The sequence below is a fragment of the Dreissena polymorpha genome, chromosome 4 (assembly GCF_020536995.1).
Source record: "Dreissena polymorpha isolate Duluth1 chromosome 4, UMN_Dpol_1.0, whole genome shotgun sequence".
Classification (NCBI taxonomy): Eukaryota; Metazoa; Mollusca; class Bivalvia; order Myida; family Dreissenidae; genus Dreissena; species Dreissena polymorpha.
The window spans coordinates 8,852,026-8,865,749 of NC_068358.1; the positions used below are offsets into that span (position 1 = coordinate 8,852,026).

Genomic DNA, 13,724 nt, shown 5'->3' on the forward strand with positions numbered 1-13,724 from the left:
ACATACATGTATGCATTACATTTTGAAATAATCTGTGTTTAAAAAGGCGATCAGATGCAATTTTAAACCAAAAAATAAGTTTATTACACGTTCGGCCGTTATTACAATGCAGGTTGTCAAGCAATTGTAATAATGTAATATTTTTATTACAATTGAGGTTGTATGAGAACACCTTTTTTGTCATTCATAGGTCGTATTGCTATATAAATATAAATTTCATATACATGTATGCATTATCTGAGGTTGAAAATGCGATCAGATGCAATGTTAAACCAAGAAATAAATTTATTACACTTTCAGGCGTTATTACAATTCAGGTTGTCAAGCAAATGTAATAATGTAATAACTGTATTACATTTGAGGTTGTATGAGAACACCTTTTTTATTCAGGCCATGACTGCATGATGAATAATGTCTGAGTATTTGCATGTAACACGTCACATCTGAAGTCATCTTCATGCAAACAGCAATTTCCGAACTTATTCAAAACAAAGTCATTAAATATTTAAGTGAAACCGGAATTGTATTCTTGAAATGTCCTCTAAATACATGCAGACATATTTTAGTGATGTATGCGCCCATCGTCACGAAGGGTTAAGTTTCAAATGAGGAAGTTAAATTCGCCTAAACAAGATTCTGTGTGTAGTTGAAGATATATTGTAATGTTTGTGTGTATGGGAGTGTTTGCTTTAAACGTAATCAATATTTTAATTCTTCTAATTAATCTGACTGGTTTCTGTGTAAGTTTTACTGGATATTATTTTACACTTGATGTGGAACATTATCAGGAAATAATGCATCTCGTGCAAAATAAGTATTTTTAAGATTCAAATATTTGCTTATTTAAATTTGAGAAATTAATGATTGATGGAAATAAATATTGAATAGTATTTGTATTCTCATTTAATTAAATCTATACTTGTGTCAATTGAGAAGTGTTATGAAATTCATGAGGATATATTTGTCGGATTGATTTAACAGTAAACATCTAATGACTTGCTGGTCATATGACACCTCATTTAATATATAAACACAAACCAATTGAGCCGCGTTCTGAGAAAACTGGGCTTAATGCATGTGCGTAAAGTTCCGTCCCAGATTAGCCTGTGCAGTCCACACAGGCTAATTAGGGAAGACACTTTCCGCCATTATGGTATTTTTAGTTTCAAGGAAGTTCCTCCTTACCGAAAATCCAGTTTAGGCTTAAAGTGTCGTCCCTGATTAGCCTGTGCGGACTGCACAGGCTAATCTGGGATGACACTTTACGCATATGCATTAAGCCCAGTTTTCTCTGAACAAGGCTCAATTATATAATTCAAAATATGTGAACATAGCTGATGAAAAGCACGTGGTCTATTTAAAGTGTTAAATAAAATTTCGTATTAAAGTATAAAACAGCTGACCAATTATTAATTAATTATTCTTAGTTCTTATAGAATATCATTAGTCGTCCGGGAAATAATTCGACAGTGATCTCAATGTCAATAGATGTCCAGCACAACTGCGATTATATTCACACAAAAGGCCGCACAAAGGTAATGCTTAAAATACTTTTATTGTCGTGTTATCTGAATGAGTTGGGCCCCTACATTGTATTTCGTTGAATGTTTAAGGAGTTTTGACTCGCAAAAGCAACAGGAGATTGTGGAAGTGTGGACAATTGCAACTCTGCAAATAATTAAACAAAGCACACTCGTTAAGACTCATTTGGAAAAACAACTTTTCCTCACAAAAATCATAACTGCAACGAAAATTTGCGAATCTGACTTTTTTTAATTTGGTCAATTAAACAAAACGTGAAAAGCACCTTTAACAAGCGATAAAAACAGTCTAGTGTGTCCGTGTTGTGGTGATAAAGGGCTCGCTTTTATCATGAGAGTAATCGGATACTAAACAAACACGCGTCACGAACACATGTTGTTCTTTGCCCGCCTATTTTAATAATTTGAGACTTCTCTAATAATCTGTCTTTTATTAAAAAACGCTTAATTAATTTCAATGTTTATGTGCTCCATATCTGGCCTTGGAAACATAGTTGTTGTTCAAGTATTAGTTGATAATGAACACAACATTTAAAATCAAAGCGCTGAAGGTACTGTAGGTGTTCGTTGTTGTATACGTTAGACGCAACTCAGTTAAAAAAGTATGTTATAGCTTTTTATATTGCAAGTTTTAAATGAACACAACCCATCCAAATTTATAAAGAGTGTGTCTTAAAGCACAGGTTTAGATGTGTTTATTTTTAAATAATTAATAAAAAATATATTTTAAGTTTCATTTTGGGAAAACAGGGCTTAATGCATATGCATGAATTGTCATCCCAGTTCCAGAGACTCTCTTTAAACGAAAAACATTATAAAATCAGTAATGTCGTCCTTGATTAGCTTATGCGTATTGCACAGGCTAATCAGTATTCACAAGCTAATCTTATTTGACATGCATTAAGCCCCGTTTACCCTGAAAGCAACCAATATGTACAGATTTCAATGATAAACACTCGACTGGCAAATCTCGTCTTACAAGCTGTTAAACACTATTAGTCATATATACCCACTGCAGTGTACCAATGGTGAACTATAAACAGGTGGTTATCTTTCCTAGCAGACGCTTATAGCATTTGTCGTCTGCTGCAACAGGCAGTGGTTGTCTTTCCATAGCGTAGCTAAGGCTTCTAAGCAAATACTGATTTGCAAAATATGCTCTGTAACATTAGTGTGAGCTAATGTTTGCATAATAACACTATTTTTTATATGACAACTAGGTTTATATGATTATAATTGTGAATAATTTGAACAATTACGGCTGCGATTTCTGTCATACATGAAGTGTATGCAATATCAAAACACTGAACTCTCTCATGGTTAATGTCCCCTACAGGTGAAACCTGAGGGGAATTATGGTTTGCGCTCTGTCTGTCTGTCTGTCTGTCTGTCAGTCTGTCCGTCACACTTTTCTGGACCCTGCGATAACTTTAAAAGTTCTTCATATTTTTTTCATGAAACTTGAAACATGTAAAGATGGCAATATGGAGATCATGCATGCATTTCAGTTTGTTCCTACGTCAAGAATTCAGGTTGGTATGGAAACAAATATAAAAAATATGTATATAAAATTACTTACAATGGTGGAGTTTTACAAATGTGTTGAAAACGTATTTGCATTTGAAAGTGATGCTGATTTTTTTTTCAATCGAGGATACACCTTATACAATGTGTCTGTTTAAAGTATGTATTTTCTTTCTGTCGTTGTTTTTTTTTATTCATTATTTTTAAACTTCACTTTTGTATCACACGTATCGTGGCTATATCTTTCATTTTCAAGTTGCAATCAGATTTTTAAAGACCCGCGTCATGCCAAAATGGGTCGTGTTCTATATGCAGCCAGCGTAGCTCCAGCCCAGCCTGCGCATGAGCGCAGTCTTTTCAGGTTATGCATGCTGAATAGGCCACTTTTGGGATACCATGAAACCTTATGTGCCTTTGTATAGAGGAAAGCGTAGCCTCTGACCAGACTGCGCAAGTGCATTTGCCATAAGACCTATTTTTGCACGACGCGCATATGAGCACGTTTTTTCCGTCCTCCTCACGTTTGGATACATCCCCAATAATAATCTGAATTTTAAAGTATATTTTCTAGTGTGAACCATTTAATACAAAATGTTTTTGGCAAAGAAAGAATATTACTTGCCCTAATTATAAAACAAAAAATGTGTGTTTATAACATACCTTAAGCAAGAAAAAAAAGATGTTGAGATTTTAGACATTTTGATGGCTTTTGGGGAAGAAGGTTAAAACTTATGTTCATAATAATTACATTCGAAATCTTAGGAAATGCGTCAATCTTTAAGTGTTTTTTTCAAAGGCTCAATCGTTTGGACTGAGACCTCAAAATCGTCATTTTTACATATTATTTCAAATAAAATCAATTTTAAAAACTTTATTGGTTATGTAACTTTTCTAGCCCAACTATGTTACGTCATGATTCTATGTAACTAAACTCAACATGGTCAAGGAAAGGACGTGTGTCGTAAATGCGAGCACGAATATCATCCTATATACAATGTATATATATACGAAACAACTATGTTATGAATCAACATACTTAGAACGTTGAACAGTTGTAAAACTGGGACACCTTTAAAGTTAGGTTATGTGTGTTACGTCACGAATTTTGAGGAAAATCTATTATTTTAAGTTACTGTGCATGTTAACGTGAACAAACTGGCGATTATTTGTGATTTGGATGTACGCGGCCGAGATATATTTTTCGCGGGAATAGCAGCCATTTTATTTAAAGATGGACAGAATGCCGGAGCGAGCTGGGGTAAGTGTTATAACAAGTTACGTCGTGAAGAAAAATCGCCCATTATTAATTGAATAGCTGCATTAAAAACCTAACAAACCGACAGAACTATTACTGTATCTACATACAGTTTGCCCATGCACAACTAGATGTCACTTAGCCGAGAACTCTTTATCAAAAAACGAAATCGAGTACCACAGTCACTGTCACAACATACATATTGTAAACTCTGATATAGATATGTTAATAACGAATTGTTAACGGTAACAAGTTTTTAAGGAGGCAGTCTACAGTTTTTCTTGAAAATCCCCAGGCCAACAACCACTGATCTACAAAACACCCTCAAAACAAGGCCTCCAGTCACAACCTGAAAATAGATTCAGACAATATTCAGTGCAGCTCATAAACAGCTTGAAAAAAAGCACAATGCAGAAAATGCTCTTTAAATTTATATCTGGGGTTAAAAAGACCTTTTCGGGGGTCTCGGAACTTGGCCGTAACCCCCCCCCCCCTTTTTTTTATAAATAAATCCGGATATCACATTTATCGTTCGGGGTAAGATTACGCACGGAATCGACACCATGCTTTGCACTATCACAGCAAATGCTCTCAAACTAGGCCAAACATAAGCCATCATTTACATTAAACTTATTTGCACTGCCAACTGATTTAAACCCACTGTTGAAATCTTTCAAATGGCGGCTGCTTCAAGCAGGAAGTACACGTGCAGAATGTTGACTAAATTCCAGGACCGTAGGCCATACATCTTAAATTCAGGAAATGAGAGGCCAATGAGCAAATAGGACTAGAAAACTATAGACTGTCTCCAAAGTGAATCTTTGGGCAAAATAATTTGATTACATAATGTGTCGTATTATACATTGACACAATTTTTTTGGTCTATGTTACATATATTGTTCCAGGAGCAGCTCCATGTTGCGTTCAAGTTAAATCTAAGATGAAAGATGATGTACTTATTTGTTTAATACAAAATGTGGTGAACATATGAATTTTCAAGATTAAGGTTATCTGTGTTTTGTTTTACAGAGTACACCAGCAATAGAATAAATGATGTTTAGAACAGAATGTATTTGACAAATGTTATGTGATGTAACTTGACTCCAAAATGTATTTTCCATGTTACTGCATTGCAACCAAATTACATCTAGTACATTAATATTTGAAAAAAAGAAATAATGGTTACTTGTAAACACACTATAATGTTATATAGTTGACTTGAATGCTCTGAGAAGACATAATATAAATATTTTCTGTTGTAACATAGTTTTCAAAATTAAAACTGGAAAGATGTAACATTCTCATTTGTGTTTTCCATGTTATCACAACTTGTGAAGTTCTCCTGTCCATTATTCCTTTGTAACAGCTTAACCCTTTACCAAACAATACCGTTATTTTACAAATTTGTTGCAGACAACTTTAGAAAGGACAGTGAAGAAGGAGAAATTGCTAAGCTTTTTATTATTTTCATCTTTGAAATAAAACCCAGTTGAACAAAAACGTTTTAAGTTCCATGATAATCTATCTTGTAGAAAAAATTATGAAAGAAATTAATGATTGTGTTTGAAACAGGCTTTATTCGAGTTATTTAATTGATACATGTACATGTTACACGTATTATACTTAAGCGCATCTTTGTTTATTTTTTTCTAAATTATAATGATATTATGATTATGTGTGCATGCTCTGCTTATTTTCTATTAATTAATATCTAACTGATGATTCATTCTTTTCGGACTCTTTTGGTCCATTAGGGTTCCAGGTTAATATCATTGGGTGGATCTTGCAGGGTACTAGTTTCACTTGATACACAAGCAAACTAAGGCCAACACCAAAGTTGATTACATCTTTTAGCTGTGATCTAAGATGTCTGCTAACGACCAGTCGCCATCCAAGTGCAAGGGCTGACTTCAGATCCAGCTTAAAAAGGGACGCTTCAAGGCGCCAAATACATGTATACAGATGATTCCTGGAGTCAAGAGTACAACAAGGCAAGAAAACAACGGCACATTCAATGAAATTAGTTAGTTTTTCATTTATAAATGTTCGGGCTAACAACTTCATAAGGATATAATAGCAAATAAGCAACAGTAAACACATAATCATAAGATTGTTTTTGTTTTGTATGAATGCGTCTCTACTATTCATATTATATAAACATATTATATAAACCGTTATCTTCAACAATTACAGCTGTGAACTGGCCCCACACCTTGGTCCAGTCGACTGTAACAGGTATAAGGGAGCCCACATAGGGAAGTTTTTCGCCGCCTTCCCGGATTTCACCAAAAAATATGGCGTTTCCCAGGTACTGTGATGGGCAGCCCTGGAGACAACTTGACAAGGGAGATATTGTTCAACTGAAAACGTGGGATGCAAAACACGCACATTCAGCTGCCGGATTTAACTCTGCACACATTGACTGCTTGGTTTGTTTTTATTTACGAGCTAATTCATACATACCGGTTTATATGTTCATCGTATTGTAATATTACATAAACATTTATAGTCAATGTATATATCACTTATTGTTTTGAAGTAACCAATTAACATAAGAAAGGCGTTTCATTGCTTCTATGAAAGAATATTTGTCCGATTTCAGGATCAGCGCGCGTGAAAAGCACTAGGAGAGGACCGATCCCGACCAGCATTTAAGTCGAGCACATGAAAGTGCAAATAACAATTCTTGCACTAGTAGTGTGCAAGTAAGAAGTGACGGTGTCCATTTCGCCAGCACCAACTCTGCGATATTTTACTGCTCCTGTCCCTGACCCGGTACCTACTTCGTCGATTTCAGCCCCAATTGAGCCTAACCTGAAGCACATACCAAGAACTTACGAAACAGGAAGCTAGAGGCTGAGCAGGCAGGGTATTTTCGGGGACAGGACCAAAAGAAGCTAACTTACCATAGCTAAAATAAGTGATTTAAGGACAGGAACATACCAAACATTAGAGGAGTGGATATATCCCTTGAAGCTGAAAGACTATGAAAACAAGAAAAACTTCATTTATTAAAAACATAAACAGTTTGACATTGATCATATTTAAAAAAAAAACACCTAATATTTCAACCTTCTGCGTTTTTTACCCTTATCAACAACAGGATGAAGATCAACTAAATTGACAATGAAAAAATTTATTCGCTGCCAAACATGCATTAAGTATTACTCAGTGATTTATGCATTTGTGTTTTCCTTAAACCATCTACTCTAGCACTATGTTACTAGCAACATCAGAATAGCACAATACCAAATACACCATTTAATCAAACGCTTGAAAACTGGGTGTTTTTGGTCCAGTTATATCACCAAGTTTAAATTACAGAATAAATACCCCATAATTTTGTGATTATGACTATGTATTGTCTAGCTTTTTATAACAATAAAAGAAGGTTTGTACCGTAGAAAACATAAATATTGAAAGTGGAAAAGGAACATTATTTTGTAAACAAACCTGTTTTCAGTGTGTCTTCCAGTGTTACATTACTAATTTATGTGAATATAAAATGACATATTTGTCAAACTACTGTAAAGTTTTTCTTCTTTCTGACAAGTGATTACGTGAGCTCGACACTGCAGTAGAAATTTATCAAATAAATGCATGTTTATTTTTCAATAAAGTTGGACACCATGAGATTAGGGATGTAAAGTGGCTGGACCGATAAACACGTGCTCATAAAACAAAGTTATTTGAATGTGTGCGTCTTAATCAATTATTAAAGTACCAAATGTTTCGATGACCAAGAAATACATTCAGAATAAACCATGTGATGACACACATGATGTGATCTGAATTAGTAAACCTGGTATCTACGCACACTTTTATGAAGTATAAAATACGTGCACTTCATAACAAACATTTCACGCGGTGTATATGCAACTATTACGTGAAAAATTAACAAAACACTATGCAAGCCTTTAACTTTGATTTAATAACTCAGCAACGTCAATTTTCTACATTCATTTTAAAGTCATGATATACGCTGAATATCTTTTTACATTATATTTCTTGTTCATACATAATAGCATGTTTTAAGACGTTCACGGGGATTCATGGACAAATAAACACAATCTAATGAGTATGCGTTGCTATACATGAGTAGAAGTAACGGAATATGATGATATCGCTATGCATTTCCTTCCCGCTAAATTCACCGACACATCATCGGAAATGCAACCCATCGCGATAATTACATATTCTGTGACTTTTACTCATGTTTAGTAACACGAACTCATTTGATTTCATGAAAATGTGCATTTATCCGCAAATACAGGTCCTACAAATACAAAACATGTCATATATATAGGTCGTAAAAGCCTGCTGTGACAAACACATTCGGATTTCTTGCTCTTAATTGGTTTTTATTATTTAAGTATTCACCAAATTTGTATTTTCACGCCGCTTGTTTAATAGGGTGCAATATCAACGGGGTTTTCGTGGGTTTACACACGGGCTGGACAGAATTTAAACACACCGTTAAGAACTTTATTTATGCAAATATCTCAAGTTATTTAAATATATTTGCAAAAATCTATAGTGCATAAAAACAGTTTTTCTTCCAGTTCGTGCAGATATATTCAGGTAAAAGAATCAATCCTTGAATACGTCTGAAATCGGTGACAAATTTTCACGTTGCGTGAATGATAACCGTGTTCAATGAATGCAGTAAAAATTGAATTTCTGAACAAGAACACATGCTTAAGTAATACTCATGTATTTCACATTGCCATAAGCTGCATAAAATATGTCTTTTATGCACTCGTTTAAATTCTTAAAAAAAAAACTTGTTAAAAAAAGTTATTTTAAATAAAGCACCACTTACCGTCGTGTTTAGATCTATTCATGTTAAAAGATAGAACCCAAAAAAACACGTGATCCTGCACCCTGTTAATAATATGCGAACGTAGCCGACTTTAAATATCTGTTGATTTAATTAATTGGTTATATCAAAATACGTTTTAAACTGACAGTTCAAATCATTATCAAACACATTTTGAACAATTATGTGTCTCCTTTTTCGACGCCTTGTCATTTACCAGTAGATATTGCCTTTTTATTGCTCATTCAGTCACCATTATAACAATGTTTGAATCAAATTTCCAAGACATTTTATCTTTCAATTTAATGACGGCGAATTTTTTTGTAAAAATATTATTGGTATGTTGACAGAAAATGAAGATCTTCCTTGTCACAAGCATGCTGTTTGCGACATTAGTTGGAAACGGGCAATGCGATTTAAGCAATTGTCAAGGAGAGAAAACAAACTTCACGCGACCAATTTGGTAAGTGCCGTTTATTGAAATAAGCATAACACAATGAAACATGTTGAAACATAACATAAAGCCATTTACATATATCAACTCGAGGTAACTAAAAGTTAAATTATACACACCAAGCATTAATTTGGCAGCAATGTTTTTCATTTAGGATATTCTAAGTACGTCTTTCTAAATCAGTAAACATTTTTTTTATAAACATTCAATAATAATGTCATCATTAAAATTTCTCATATTTCGAACGAAGAGATACAGGAGAAAAATTGAACTTAAGTAGTGAAATATAATTCAGGGAATTAATACTACATATGTCATAAAGTATAGGTGCTATTTAATTTAAATGTTTTATGTCGTATTTACATGTAGGTATACGTATATTAGCATTTTATATTTACCTCATTGCTGATCCATAATGCATACTCGATAAATGAACAGATATGCAATATATGCTGGCCATTTCAATGCACTTTATATAATATAATGAACTTTTAATGAACGTTTTTATATTATTCTGCGCTATTGCATTTACCTACGGCAGTCAGTTTTTCACGGGACATGATAAACGACTGTTTGTTTTAAACAAAATCAGCCTTAAACATATATTTTAATTGAAAAAAAAATCAAATGTACAAATCTCGTCCTTGCGGTTCGAATCCTAGATCGAAAACGGACAGTACATAACTATTTCGTCCGTCTTTACGTGCACATCAGCGAACACATTAAGTGGTCTATAGCGAATTATTTACATTTCAAATTCGTCGCAATTTGAGCAAACCATGTGCTGAGTTGGTAAACGTGAGGAAACTTTGTTAAAAGAATGATAGGTTGACAAATGTGAATGGCATACATTAAGGTGTGTTTTGTCGCGATAACGTTATTTAATGTTTTTTTTGTTCTATTGTTCTTTCTATTCACATGACTTGACTCATAATGCAACCTTTCTATTTTCATGACCTGACTCAGAATGCAACCTTTCTATTTTCATGACCTGACTCATAAATCAACCTTTCTATTTTCATGAAATGACTCATAATGCAGCCTTTCTATTCTCATTACCTGACCCATAATGCAACCGTTCTATTCTCATGACCTGACTCATAATGCAACCTTTCTATTCTCATGACCTGACCTATAATGCAACCTTTCTATTCTCATCGACTGACTCTTAATGCAACATTTCTATTCTCATGACCTGACAAATAATGCAACATTTCTATTCTCATGGACTGACTCATGATGCAACCTTTCTATTCTGATCATCTGACTCATAATGCAACCTTTCTATCCTCATCACCTGACTCATAATGCAACCTTTCTATCCCTATGACCATACTCATAATGCAACCTTTCTATTCTTATGACCATACTCACAATGCAACCTTTCTATTCTTATGACCATACTCACAATGCAACCTTTCTATTCTTATGACCATACTCATAATGCAACCTTTCTATTCTTATGACCATACTCACAATGCAACCTTTCTATTCTTATGACCATAATCATAATGCAACCTTTTATATTCTTATGACATGACTCATGATGCAACCTTTCCATTCTTATCACCTGACTCATAATGCAACCTTTTTATTATCATGACCTGACTCATGATGCAACCATTTTATTCTCATGACTTGACTCAAAATTCAGTCTTACACATGGGCGGTGTTTCCATATGCGATGGCTACCTTTACATATGTTTAATTGTAAGCAACGTGTCATGTCTTCGCCAACCAATTGTACGCCTTCGTTTGCATTAGTCATGAAATTCGCATTAACTAGCTACAGTGCGTCGATAATCGCTTCTTGTGTCGTTCGGAATCTATCACAAAGATTAATCAGGTGATCGTTTATGATAATCTGATTTTCAAATAAGCTTATCACAAACCTCCAAATGATAGCATTGCCAACCTTATTGAAAGTATTTATGCGAATTATTAATACAACTTTTAATCGCAACACATTCTTCAACATCCCAAAATATAACGCAACCTAGTCGCAACGGACAAATAACGTCGCACATAAATATATTAGAACGCAATCAATATCGGAAAACTACAAATATTTTTAGGAACGCATTTTGCCGAGCCATTTGCTCAATAAACGTAGGGTTCCAATAGTTACGCGAAAATATCCGGTTTTGTGGGTTTGAAGAACTACCGGGAACCGAGAATCCGGTAAAAACAAATCTTGAAGTTAAATTTGTGATTTTTTTATTGTAGGCAGATTTGCAGACATTTTCATGTTATATTATTCTAAATCGCCATTATTTTACATCAAATAGTATTTTCCCAAATAAAATAAGTAAATAAAATATACAGAGGCGCATTACACTCATTAAAGTCGTTGGAAAGGGAATTCTGATCAGAAAATTGGAGAGATAATCGGGACTCGAATTTCTAAAATGTAACTTGCCTTAAAACTACGTTCAATATAAGGTTCAAACTTAAAGCAACATTAAAAGCAAAACGTAAAGTGACCTTTTCAATATTATCATTTGTAAAGATAACACGGTGAGAATCCAATAAGGACATACTGAAGCGAATGATATATGCCTCTGGAAGCTAAAACTACTTACTATAAAGAAATACCAGTCGCTTTTCTGTTGCTGTTTTATCGTGATAAGAAACAAATATCGTTACAGAAATACTTGTAGTTTTCATCAAATAGTCTGAAGGACATATTTAGGCGCTGCCTGAAAAGTTGTGGGTAATGAGACATTTAAGCTTACTGATGTATAAACGGAAATGTAAGGGTGACAGAAATAAGGGATAACTAATACCAATATATCATTCAATAAATACAAAAGTAGCTAACTCAAATAGCGAGTTATATCGCAATCTTGAAAAGGCAAGGTATTTTGCGGTAGTAGGAGCGTTCATATGTCGTGTAATAAATGCTTTTTAATTTACACACAGCGAATGCATACAAATGAATGTTTCAATTCGATTATTTCGAATTAATATTCGCTCTATATCTCGACTTAACGAAATTTCTTAGATGTATCAAAATATTAACGCTCCTGCCTAAGAAAATTCTTTGCGAGTAATTTGGGATATAAAGCGAATATTAATACGGAATAAACGGCAATTAATTCATTTTTGATTACGCTGGAAAGTGAGCGGCATTTATCATCATTATCATCATCATCATCATCATCATCATCATCATCATCATCATCATCATCATCATCATCATCATCATCATCATCATCATCATCATCATCATCATCATCATCATCATCATCATCATCATCATCATCATCATCATCATCATCAACTTGTTTCAAAGTTTTTTATATGATTCTTATATCGTTCTTGTAAGTAAATTGTGTTTAAAGGAGATCCTTCATTACTTACATTTGCTGATTACATGCATCAATGTAGAGTAAACTTACTTTAATGATTAATTTGGAGAAAACCTAATTTAAATAGTTGTAGGATGTTCGATCGGTATCTCAGTTATAATTATAGAAATTATCTTATTTAAAGTGGGAATATCAATAAAATCTATGACATCTATAATTACATCACTTCCGTTAAGTGACATCCTTCTTGTGAAGATGTGCCAAGCTTCATAAGTCTCATAGATACAAAACAGGTTTAATAATTTACTTAACTAACACAATTAGCGCTAATCTGATTTCAATATTGGCCATGTGTCTCATAAACAAGTCCATTTCAGTTTTGATTGTGATTAATTTTTGTTGATTTAATTCTAGCAAAACTTTGCCGATGTTCGTTATGTACAAGATCGAAGCAAGGCTTGACGGCCTTGTCCACAACAACAAGAAAGTGTGACCTCTCTGGTCCTTGTCTAACATGTACTAACTTCCCTACTGAAATAATTATTCAGAGATACATTACTATCAAGCAAATATGGCTGTATTCAATTTTGATTGGTCAGTTTAACTCCGTCCTCGCACGTGCATATTGTTGATTGACTTACTCGCTAATGTGCAGATTAAATCACGTGGTAGGAAACGTGCAAGACTACATTATTTTATCACGTTTTACCTGTTTGACGGAGTTTTTTATGGTCGATTCGATTATAATTTTCAAGGCAATGAATCGCACTTTTGTAAGCAATCATTTTGACATATTTTATATATTCTAACGGTGTACGGA

The 13,724-nt window shown here is 33.9% G+C and overlaps 1 protein-coding gene across 1 annotated transcript in view; it reads left to right on the top strand.

Annotated features, from left to right (window-relative positions):
- The first annotated feature begins 1,255 nt into the window (after nt 1-1,255).
- LOC127877086 (multiple epidermal growth factor-like domains protein 10) overlaps nt 1,256-13,724 on the top strand; it is a 31,971-nt gene continuing 19,502 nt past the window's right edge. The window contains exons 1-2 of the mRNA XM_052422715.1: nt 1,256-1,535; nt 9,490-9,602. Of these exons, the coding sequence (XP_052278675.1) occupies nt 1,479-1,535; nt 9,490-9,602 (170 nt within the window). The 5' untranslated portion in view covers nt 1,256-1,478. The remainder of the gene's footprint in view (nt 1,536-9,489; nt 9,603-13,724) is intronic.